This window comes from Geotrypetes seraphini, chromosome 3 (assembly GCF_902459505.1).
Source record: "Geotrypetes seraphini chromosome 3, aGeoSer1.1, whole genome shotgun sequence".
In the NCBI taxonomy this organism is placed as follows: Eukaryota; Metazoa; Chordata; class Amphibia; order Gymnophiona; family Dermophiidae; genus Geotrypetes; species Geotrypetes seraphini.
In genome coordinates, this window is record NC_047086.1 from 306209949 (window position 1) to 306222483 (window position 12535).

At 43.8% G+C, this 12535-nt stretch overlaps 1 protein-coding gene across 6 annotated transcripts in view; it reads left to right on the forward strand.

Moving 5' to 3' along the window:
• APLF (aprataxin and PNKP like factor) overlaps positions 1–12535 on the forward strand; it is a 227654-nt gene that overhangs the window by 123914 nt on the left and 91205 nt on the right. For all 6 annotated transcript variants that reach the window (XR_004538758.1, XM_033937192.1, XM_033937190.1 and 3 more), the window contains exon 6: positions 8032–8222. Coding sequence is in view for 5 of the 6 variants with exons in the window: in XM_033937192.1 (XP_033793083.1) it covers positions 8032–8222 (191 nt within the window). In the remaining variant the exon portion in view is untranslated. The remainder of the gene's footprint in view (positions 1–8031; positions 8223–12535) is intronic.

Genomic DNA, 12535 nt, shown 5'->3' on the forward strand with positions numbered 1-12535 from the left:
CAAGCAATGGCTTCTCTTGTGCTTTGATATTCTTACTAGGAGAGGGTGATGGACAAAAAGTAGGAACACAAAGGACTGTAGGGCAAGCTCACTACAATTTTTCAAGAAGAACGTATTTCAGGTGCTTGAGCTTTTTTAAGGCAATGGTGGAACATGTTGGTTTAGTTCCCTGGATACTGAAGCAGCTTAGGAAGTTGCTGAATGCACTCCTGATAGATCTGTTCTGTTTGGTTTGTCATTGGAAAGAGGGAAGGGTTCAAGAGACTAGAAAAGGCAAATTTAGGGACCTGCACAATCAAACTTACACAAAAAATGCTTAACATGCAAGTTAACTAAACTAAACTAAACTAAACCGCATCCTCTCCATGGAAGTGGAGCTCGGCACGGTTTACAAGAACTTAAAATATAAGAAGAGAAAGGAAAAGATTTACATGAGCTTATATATAGAATGGAAGAGTAAGGGGGAAAATAGAATTACATGTTAGAGAAGAGCCAAGTTTTCAGTTGCTTGCGGAATAGTTGGAGAGAGCCCAGGTTCCGCAACGGGATAGTAAGGTCGTTCCAGAGACCTGTGATTTTGAAGAGAAGAGATTTTCCCAGTTTACCTGCATAGAGAATACCGTGTAGAGAGGGGAAGGATAGTTTATATCTTTGGGCAGGTCTGGTGGAGTCAGGACTCGAGGAGTTAAAGGATAGTGGGATTAGGGGAGGAAGGATGCCGTGAATGATCTTAAAAGCCAGGCAGGAGCATTTGAAATGGATTCTGGAAATCACTGGGAGCCAGTGAAGATTGGACAGGAGTGGGGAGACATGGTCAGATTTGCGTTTTGCAAAGATCAACTTGGCTGCAGTATTCTGGATAAGCTGGAGTCTTTGAAGACTTTTTTTTGTTAGGCATAAGTAAATGGCATTGCAGTAGTCAAGTTTGGAGAGGATGATGGATTGGACGAGGATGGCGAAATGTTTTTGGTGAAAGTAGGATCTTACTTTCCTCAGCATGTGGAGGCTGAAAAAGCAAGTTAAGTTAAAACATGGCATGCATGCTGGTAGAATGTTATTTTGTTTTCAAACTATCATGGCCATATTAGTAGCTACAGCTTTGGTTTCCTATTACAGAGTTTTCAAAATAATACTGAAATTATGTAACACATAATAGCAAATGTGAATAGATCTGAATATTAAATCATTTTTATTTTACTTTATAAAAATAAAGTTTTCAGACATTTTTGTGTGTTGGGATGATTTGGGTCTTTTTTTTTGGGGGGGAGAGGGTAAAGAATCTTAATGATTACTGCCAGGGAGGGGATCTGGGGGATGGGACTTTACCAGATGCTTAATAGGGAGATGAAGAGAGGAGGAATCGAGAAGCAGAGGGAAGAGAACTGAGAGAAGAAAGAGGGAATATCATGGAACTGGAAGAGGGCAGTTCAGGATCAGGAGAGAGAAGGAGTGAAGATCCACTGTTAGTATACCTTCTGACACTGATCCCTTTTTCTTATTCCCTCCCCAATCCCAACACCCCTTTGGACTTCTCACTTATGCTGTTGCATCCCATCAGTGTCTCTTAGCCAGTTTTATCCTATTCTCCACCCCCACACATTTCTGGCTCAATCACGTCACACACCCCCTTCTCCCAGGCTACCAACATGGTCTTGTCTCTTTCACCCTCAGGATCTCAAAGTCCCTCCTTGAGGTCCACAATCCAGTCGGGTTTTCAGGATTTCCCCAATGAATATGCATGAGATCTATATGCATGCACTGCTTTCAATGCATATTCATTGGGGAAATCCTGAAAACCCGACTGGATTGTGGCCCTCAAGGAGGGACTTTGAGATCTCTACCCTAGAGATTCATCACCAATATGACTCATCATCCCCATCCCCCTCACCCCCATCATCTTGTCTTCCTCATGCTGGGTTGGAGCTCAGAGGTAGAAGTGAGGACCCCCATCTTCCTCGTTAGCTTCCCGGGACCCAATTGTCACATTTTGAACTGCATGGACCCCTGATAGCAGAGGAAGAAGAGGCAGCCCCCAGCTCTGTAGTGCCATTGTCCTCTCCCAAGCCTCGTTAGCAAAGGGAAGATAAGTGAAAGAATTGAATCAAGAGAAATCTTCAGTTTCACTGTCACTAGTAATACAGTAAAACCTTTGATTGCAAGTAACTTGGTTTGCAAGTGTTTTGCAAGACAAGCAAAACGTTTTTATTAAATTTTAACTTGATATACAAGCAATGTCTTGCAATATAAGTACATTCAGTATACACGCGTCACATCATCACAACTGAGCTGATGGTTCTTCTCTCTCGGACTCTGCAGGAGTGTAGTGACTGTTCTAAATGAGCGAGGTCTTGCAATACAAGTACGTGTAGTACTTTGTATTAAAGTTGTTGGGTGGTGGAACAAATCATCTGAGTTTCCATTATTTCTTATGGGGAAATTCGCTTTAATATACGAATGCTTTGGATTACAAGCATGTTTTCAGAACAAATTATGCTTGTAAACCAAGGTTTTGCTGTACTTTGGTTTGTTTCTGGTCACTCCTTGCTTCTTCTCTCGAGGCATTAAATGATAGTTTGTTGCAATAATATCCTTGATCGATAGAGGGGTGGTGGGGGGGTAGTTGGGGGGGGGGGTGGGTGGGTCTCGGGGGGTTATAGGGATTTTGTGGTGGGGCTTCTGGTGGAATTTTGGGGGGGGGGGGTTGGGGGTTCTGTACTTTGGGATTGACTTGGTGGCAGGGGTATGGCTTGATTTATGGGATAAGGGGTGGCGAGCGGCCGGGGGAGCGGTGGCTGGGATGCTTCTCTGGTACTATACTGTTTCCTTTTTCTTGTGTGACTTGTCTAGTGAGTGGATTGCTCTGGACTACACTCTAACTTCTTGGAATGTTGGGGGGATCCACTCCCCCATTAAGCGTTCTAAAATTTTGCAGCATTTGAATCGTTCTAAAACCTCTATTGCCTTTTTGCAGGAGACCCGTTTATCTTCAGTGGAACATGCTAAGCTCTGTACCTGGTGGGTGGGTTCCTATTTGGAGGCGCCCGCTGTGGGGGGAAAGGGAGGTGTTATTATTTTGATCCGTAAGGGCCTTCGCCTACAGACCCAGAAGGTGCTACGCGACCCTAGTGGGCGTTACATCGTAGCCTTAGTGTTACTTGATAATCGGCCTCTTTTGCTCTGTAATGTCTACGCTCCTAATAATCCATCGGCCAGGTTTTTTAGGGGGCTTCGCAATCATCTCCTGCAGTTTGGAGGGGTTCCGATGCTGGTGGGTGGGGACTTTAACGAGGTGCCGGACCCAAAGTTGGATCGCTCTGCCTCTATGGGAAGAGAGACCTCTAAACTTTATACGGGTGGGCAGCTTTTGGAATCCACCTTGGGGTTGCTGGATGTGTGGTGGGTGTTACACCCGTTGGAGAGGGATTACTCCCACTTATCCAGGGCGCACGGGACACTCTCCCGCATTGATTTTATCCTCATCTCTCGCGAGCTGCTTCCCCGGGTAGTGGGGGTTGATATGGGCCCCATTGAAATATCTGACCATGCTTGGGTGGGATTTCGGTGGACCTGGGGAGACTCGCGGATCAATAGAGGGTCCTGGCGATTTCCCTGCTACCTGTATAGGGATACTCGTTTTCACGAGTTTTTGATACAGCGCTGGCGTGATTTTCAAGTTAACAATCAGCAGCATCGGGATGATCCCATTCTCTACTGGGAGACGGCTAAGGCTGTCTTACGGGGGGATGTCATTTCATATGTGGCCGGGGAGTCGAAGCGGAAGCATAGGCAGATTCTGGGTTTGGAACGGAAGGCGACTGTGTTGAGACGCCAGTATGGTAAGGCGCCCTCCTTTCTGCTTCGGGCGCAGCTTTTAGAGGTCCAGCAGGAACTAAATGAATTGCTGCATCTTCGGGCTTTGCGGACGAGGGAGTATTTTAAGTTTCATTTATTTCGGTTTGCGAATAAGAGTAGTCGATTGTTGGCCCGCCTGGCGCGTCCGAGGGGTGGACCTGAGAGCATAACGGCTCTTCGGGGCTCCTCTGGGGTGATGCATCATAGGCCAGGGGAGATCTGTGAATTATTGCGGGAGTTTTTTGCTGAGGTGTATACAGATCCAGGCCCCGAGCTTTTGGAGGGGCAACTTTATCTTGACAGCCTCGATTTGCCTTGTTTATCTCAGCGGGATGCTGCCGCTTTGGATCTTCCCATTACCGCAGAGGAGGTGGAGGGGGCGATAGGGGTCAGTTCGTTGGGCAAGGCGCCGGGCCCTGATGGGTTTCGGAGTGAGTTCTATAAGTTGTTGGTGACGGACGTAGCGCCAGTGCTGGCTGAGGTATATAATTTGAGTGTTGCCAAGGGCTTTCTTCCTCGCTACGTAAATCTAGCGTCTATTATAGTTCTCCCGAAGCCTGGTAAGGACCCTCTTTTGCCTGAATCGTATCGTCCTATCTCATTGCTGAATTATGAGGCGAAGCTTTTGGCTAAACTTTTGGCTAACCGTCTGGCGCGTGTTTTGCCATCGGTGATCTCAGAATCTCAGGTGGGGTTTGTGCGGGATAGGCCGGTGGCTAAGAATATCCGGCGCATCTTGTTGGCGTTAGAACGGGTGGGATAGGACGGTAGCCCCGCCATGCTCATCAGTTTTGATGCAGAGAAGGCGTTTGATAAGGTGCGGTGGGGTTACCTTTTCGCGGTGCTGAGGACGTACGGTTTGGGCCCCTTCTTTTTTGGTGCAATCCAGGCACTGTATAGTGATCCAGAGGCGAGGATTTCGGTTAGTGGGACTTGTTCTGGTTTTTTTCCTATTCGCCGAGGGACTCGCCAGGGTTGTCCCTTGTCACCGCTCTTCTTTGTACTTTCTTTAGATCCTTTACTTCGGGAGCTTCAGGCAAATGCGGATATTCGGGGATTGGTCCTGGGAGATTCCCATTTTAAACTGGCGGCGTTTGCGGATGATCTCTTGGTCTTTTTAACGGACCCGCAGCGTTCCTTGCCCGTATTGTTGGAAAGTCTTCGGGAATACGGAGATTTCTCTGGCTTCGCCTTGAATTTTGCGAAATCTGAGGCGCTGGCTTCCTCGGTTCATCTTCAGCGGTTGTGGGGGGATAGTTTCCCATTGCGCTGGGCTGACACCTCTTTTAGATATCTGGGGATTAGGCTGACTATGAATGTGGCCCAACTGTATCATTTTAACATTGATAAACTCCTGGCGGATACTAAACTGTTGCTAGCCAAATGGCAGGCGTTGCCGCTGTCCCTGGTGGGGAGAATTCATTTATTTCGTATGGTTGTTTTCCCGAGGTGGCTTTACGTTCTTCAGACTCTTCCCCTTTCTTTGTTGCAGAGGGATATTCGTTCCCTTACCTCCCTATTGATCCAGTTTTGTTGGGGTGGACGTAGACCTAAACTGAAATGGTCCCTGTTGGTGGGGCCTGCCCACGGGGGTGGTTTGGGGATGCCTGACATCAGGGTCTATAACCAGGCTTGTTTGCTTCGTCATCTTAGTGATTGGGTGTTGGGTACCTCTTTTTATACGGATCTCTCTCTGGAGCGGGATCATTTCTATCCTCTTCATCTTTTGTATCTCCTCCATGCCCCGTTGTCTAAACTACCGCGACCCTGTAAACGTAGTATTTTGTTTCGGTCCTTGTGGACAGTGTGGCATCAAATCCTTCGGTTGTGGAATCAGGACGCTCATTCTAGTGTATTTCTACCGTTGGCGGGGAATTTAGCTTTCCCTCCGGGGGTTGGACCCTCCGTGTTCGGTCGCTGGAGGGCGCGGGGGGTGGAACAGTTGCGGCATGTTCTGCGGGAAGATGGGTCTCTCTTACCTTGTGCTGAGTTGGCGGGGAGGGGGGTCCTGGAGATAGGCCTTCCATTTGCCTATTGTCAACTTAGTCATTATGTGGGTTCCCTTCAGGGGACATCTTTGCAGGGGGATTTTGGGACCCAGCTCTGTACTTTTTTGGCTGCGGATCCTGATACTAGGGTCTCTATATCTGCTCTGCATGGCCGGATTCTGGCCCTTTGCCCGCCTAAGGTTTTCCCTGGTATCTTGGAGGCATGGCAGCGGGACTTGGGTAGGGAATTGGGGGACAATTTCTTGTTAAAAACCCTGAACCGAACTGCGGGTTTGGTACATAGTGCTGAGTTACGCGAATGTCACTTTCGAACTGTCCTGCGGGCCTATGCTTCCCAGAGTCAGGCTTACCATATGGGTTGCATTGATACTCAGTTATGCATCCGCTGTACGGTGGAGGTAAATTCTTATTTTCATGGTATTTGGAGTTGTGATGGGATTCAGACCTTCTGGACGGAAATGGCCTCCTTTTTACAGGGCTTGTTGCGGACCCCGGTGCCAGTATCTGTGCAGTCTATGCTGTTTGCCCATTTCTCATTCTTATATATGTACAATTCTTATGAAAAATTATTTCTTAGTAAATGTTTTATTTTGGGGAAGAAATGTATCTTGTGTTGCTGGCTGTCTCCTGAACCAACTTCATTCTGGTACTGGAGGAATCGCCTTCATGAGCTTATGGGTTGGGAGGCCCGTTTGGCTCGTCCTTCTCGACGCCGGAGCAGAGACTTTGTTCACACTTGGACTCCATATTTGAACATTTTGACTCCTGAGAGTCGTAGTCGGGTCTTGAATAGACTCCACCTCTGAAACAGTGCTTCTTGGTGTCTCTGCTGTTCCCTGCTTACGAGTTTTTCTATATCTGTGGGGAGATGGGGAGGGGAGGGTGGGGGGTAGGGGCTTCTTTATTGGGGGGTGGGGGTATGGTGGGTCCGGGGAGGACATAAGAGTCCAGTCCTCCGCGGGTGTTTGATGAAAATGTATCCCATGGTTGTTATTGCTGTTGTATTTACTGTTGCTTAATAAAATAGATTTGAACTAAAAAATATATCCTTGATCTTCCTATTGTCCTTATGTGTCCCAAGTCTGCAAAGTACTCGCCTGATTATTTTGGACCTTTCACTTTCCATCACATTTCCAAACAAGGGTTGAGAACAAGAAATTAACTCATAATAAAATATACACCATATAATGATAAGAAGGGGGAGGTTTTATATATTAGTTTTCATATTGGGAAAATAGAGGGAATGATGGGAGGGGAGGGTGGTAATTTTATATATTATAAGATAAAGTAGAAAGATTGTCAAGTGATATGTTTAATTTTATTGTTTTGATGTTTGTACACTTGATGTAAGATTGAAAATGAATAAAGATTTTTTTTTTTTTTTTTTAAGAAATGAACCCATATGATAATCCTACATCTTCAAGTAGGTAAAGCTTCCATTGGTCCATGGGACTGAACTAGTGACAGAACAAAGAAGGAAGGCAACAGATACGAGTATGATAGTACAGTAGGCAGACTAGTTAGACCACATGGTCTGTATCTGTTGGTATCTTTCATGCTTTATATTTCTAAGTATATATGTACTCCATATAAGAGGTGTTTCATTTAATGAATTAATTTTATTATTTATATACCACTTATATCCTAAGTGGTTTACATTCAGGTACTTTATCATATTTCCCTATCTGTCCCGGTGGGCTCAAACTAGCTAGCGTATCTTGGACAATGAGAGGATTAAGTGACTTGCCCAGGGTCACAAGGAGCAGTGAGGGATTTGAACCCACAGCCTCAGGGTGCTGAGGCTATAGCTCTAACCCCTGTACCACATACTCCCCTGCCCCTCACCTGCGCCACATTTCCCAAGGTGTCTTTTTAGAAGCTTGAAATATAGAACAATTCCACTTCATTCTGCCGTCCTAATTATTACATGATTCTTCTGAGATAATGTCACTTTAACAAAAATAGGGAAGCTTTGCAAATGTAGAATACATTAAAATAATCTTGGATATGGACATCAAACCCTTCAGCACAGTATTTATCACAATAGAATGATAGCATGCTTTAGTACTTTTGGATTTTGGTGTAATAATATCTGAGGAAAACCACTGATGTATAATATTGTAAATAGTGGTTTATTGTTTGAGACCTCATCTTTTTATAATTTACGTAGGTGATAGAACTGCAAAAGGGCGAGGGCGAGGAAGAAGCAAAATGGAGCCAGCAAGTTCGGGAGAAAACACACTGGGAAGAAAGCATTTATCTTTTGCAGAGGTTTTTGAAGAGACCAGTGAAACTGAACAAGATCAAGAAAAAAAGACTCGACTAAAAGCTGAACTGATAGATGTTACCACCCAGCTGAAGGTATGTGTTTATAATGCCTTTATCATATACAATTACTTGGGAGGGAGAAAAACTGTACATAACTTTTTAAAAATAATTTTTGAAAAAGACATGACCAGTGCTACATGAGAAAGCAAATGTATAATGATTAATCTTCAACTCTGATTTATTTATTTATTTGACCACCTTTCACCAGGGTACACCAAGGCAGTTAACAAAGGTAAAAATCTCAGTATCAGAGAAAGAGAAAACTGAAAAGCAGCATTATCCAGAGAATTAAAGAAAAGACAATAAGAAGAGCCAAATATTCAACATACAAAATCCAATTTGAAGGATACAATATAACTCAATAATATAAATAAGCAGAAGGGTAATTAACATTACCAGACACAGGAGGAGGAGACCTGTGGATACATTTGTTGGAAGCCTAGGATTGATCATCTTGCTTGTAGACTCTACATTTGTATCTGTGATGGCACCTGTTAGTCTGCAACAAAGACATGAAAGGAAGAGCCATGTGTTTGATGTTTTGTTTTGAAGTGGACATATGGGAGTAAATTCTATATATGGGAAGGTCAAGAACATTGTGTTTCATACACAGTTTTTTTTTTGTTCTTAAATTCTATATATGGCATCTAAAATATCATCCCCGCCAATGCTACTCCATAAGCCATGCCTAAAGATAGGCGCAGTCGCCAGGCCTAAGTGCTATTCTATAAATCACATCTAACTAATCATATTTGCACCAATGAAAACATGGCGCAAATACCTAAATTCAAGAGCCAATGCCCTCGTTCTATAACTACACATGTAATGTAAAGGAATGCCCATGACCCTCCCCATTTCTGATTTGCATTTGCATGTAAAATTTAGGCACGGATCCCATGCCTAAATTTACACACGTAATTTGTAATTGATTCTAGTGCCAACAATTGTTTGTTAAAATGCCAATTATTGGCACCAATTAACTTGATCAATTAAATTGCATGTGAAAAGTGGGTGTGCACCTCAATTTGCATGCACAATTTTCAACGCTTTTTATAGAATCTAGGGGATTGATGTTCAGCTTCTCATTTAATTAGATATCGAGTCCCACAGTATTGATAATGGCAGTGAAATAAGGGTTTTTAGTTTTATTTATTTAAAAATATTTATTACCCATTCTATCTTACAATTCCAGGTGAGGTACAAAATAAGATACATATTATCAAACAACATAATAAGACTAACAAACATAAATTGTAGGGCAAAGGATTCCAGCCGATGGTTTTTATTCCCCTGGTAGCGAACTGATTGCAGAAGGATGTCATCTACATCTTTCGATTCCACTTCAATTCCCCAGTGCGCCAGTGCTGGCACAGAGGGAGATTCTCCTTCACAGTGACTCCGCTCCAGAAAGGCCTGTTCTTGGGCCAGCAAGACCAGCCAGAGAAGGACTGGAGGTCAGAATACATGCCTTTACTATCCCAGGGCGAGGCTTCACTCTTTTAGGATTCGGGTTTTCTTAGAGGGAATTTTATTTATATTTAAAAATTTATGGCCTGCATAACCAACAATTCTATGCGGATCACATCAACACATACATAATGAAGTTATAACAAAAACATACACATATCATTAATTCTTTATTCATTTTTCATCTTACATCAAGTATACAATATTACATCATTGGAACTTGTACACATCACTTGAATTTCTATTATTATTATCTTAAATATATGAGTTTATTCCATCCACCACCCATCCTTCCCTCAAATATTGTGATCAAAGAAATCATATAAACATTACATTTGTATTGTTGATTAAACCTTTACTATAACTATATACCACCCCCCTCCCCATAATTATAAATGTACTTTCAGTGTAAAATGTCATCTAATCATTACAATAAGTTATCAATGGCCCCCAAATCTTTTAAAAATTATAATTCCCTTTTTATATGGAAAATGCAGCTTACTAAATAGCACAAAAAAAACCTAAAAATCAGCTGTTTTACAGATCTTGGCATGGAAATGCCAACATACACTGATTCATGTTGCAAAAGTGCGTGTAAACAATACAGTTTTTAGCCCCTTCCTAAACTGTAACACATTGGAAGCCTGCCTTAAATTTAGGGATAACGTATTCCAACAGACAGGGCCCTGTACTGATAACATAGGGCCTGTTTTACAAAGCCGCACGGCAACAGCTCCAAAGCCCTTTATGTCTCTATGGGCTTCGGGGCCGTTACCGCGCTGCAGCTGCTAGCGCGGCTTTGTAAAACAGGTCCACAGTATTATGGTAACCAGACAACTACACCACGTCCAATGGAGGCACATCCAAACAGAGCTTATCCATTGAGCGAAGATTCCGTGTTGGCCGATAAACGTGTAACAGGGAACGCACTGCCATTCAATACCTTAAAAATTAGACAAAGGGCCTTAAATTTAATACACGTGCTAATGGGCAGCCAATGCAGGTCTCTCAAAATTGGTGTGATTTGCTCAGACCCTGAGACGTGTGTATAATGTATGCAGTAGCATTTTGAGCAAGTTGCAAAGCCTTAAGAACACTTTCGGCAAACCCAAATACAATGCATTACAATAGTCAAAGAATGACAAGAAGATGAGGAAGCAGAAACCAGACAACAAAGGTAGAAAAAAATCTCTATTTCTTTGCTTTAGGATAAAGTAGTATTGTAACTGTGTTGATAAACATTTATAAACAAAGCCCATCTCTTCCTCTAGTTCGACAGCCAGAACTTTGATTTATAAAATGACAATTGTACAGAATATTGTTTCTTTTCTGAAGCAAATATAAATGTTTGCTTGCATTTTATAAATAGCAATTATGAATGATAAACCTCCCTCTATTCCGTCCAAACTCTGCTCTCGAACATGTATTCATCGAGTTACACATTCTTATGGCTGCGGTACTTTTACATGTGTAACACATGGGATAATTTTATAAAACGCCTCTATGCTCATAAAATAGAGTTATATGCAAAAATTCCTTTATAAAATTACCCCATAATGCCTAATAGGTCAACATCAGTATGTTACATTTCACACTTTTAGGCTACTGGAAGCCAGCCCTGGTCTCTGAGAAGAGGGTGACATATTTCCCATCATGCCTTTCCCTCTAAATTTGCAGAGAAATTATGTTTATCAGCAGCTTTCTGTTTTTCTTTTGAAGACATTGATTTTCCATCCTCAGTCTGGGTTTTGCACAACCCATGGTACAAACTTGCTTCTTCCAGGTATGATGAATGAGGTCGGACTTTTTTTCGATGCAGGAAAATTTGTTATCTTGGTGGTGTTAGATTTGGCATTCACCTTCGATCTAGTGAATCATGTTCTATTGTTGGATTTATGAGATAGGACTGCAAGATGTCTTATTTAACTGGATTCTCCTTAAAACTATGATTGGATGATTTTATTTCAAATACAGTCAAAACTCAGTTTGCGAGTAACGTGGTTTGCGAGTGTTTTGCAAGACGAACAAAATACTCCTGCAAATCGTGCCTCGTAAACCGATCGACTCGATTTGCGAGCCCTCACCCCCGAGAAGCGGCATTGCCTGCCTGCCCAAACCCATACCACGATCTTAAACCGGCACGCAGCACCAACCCACAGGATGTGCCGGTGCCAGTGCTGGAAGAGCCTGCCCCTTGCCGCTGATCTCTGCTGGGCTAGGCATTGAGCATCTGCGCATGCTCAAGGCCTTCTGGCTCCCACTCTCTCTGAGATTCTAATGAGATTCTCGAAGATAGCGGGAGCCAGAAGGCCTTGAGCCTGCGCAGATGCTCAAGGCCCAGCCTAGCAGTGATCAGCAGGGCAAGCGGCAGGCTCTTCCGGCACAGGCATGTCTTGTGGTCTGGTGCTGCGTGCCGGTGCCAGATCGCAGTAAGGGTTTGGGCAGGTGGGTGATGCTGGTTCTCGGGGGGGGGGGGTCTAGCAGGTGGGGGGGGACGATGCCTGTTCTCGGGGATGGGGTGAAAGTACGCCAGTGGCCTGGGGGGTGGGTCATTTTGGGATGTGGTAGGGGTTGGGTGAAAGCGAGCAGAGCCGGTGGCCTCTTGGTGGGAGGGAGGTCTGTTTTTGGGATGTGGAACCAATCATCTGAGTTTCTCTTACTTCCTTTGGTGAAACTTGCTTTGATATACGAGCGCTTTGGTTTACGAGCATGATTCTGGAACGAATTATGCTCGCAAACCAAGGTTCCACTGTACTTACTTGTTAGATTATAGGGTCCCATAGAGCTCATCAGTGATCCTGTTGCTCCTTAATATCTTTTTTGGCATGGAATGATAGATTAATTGTGCAACCCTAGGTGGGTGCCTAGTCCGCTTACTG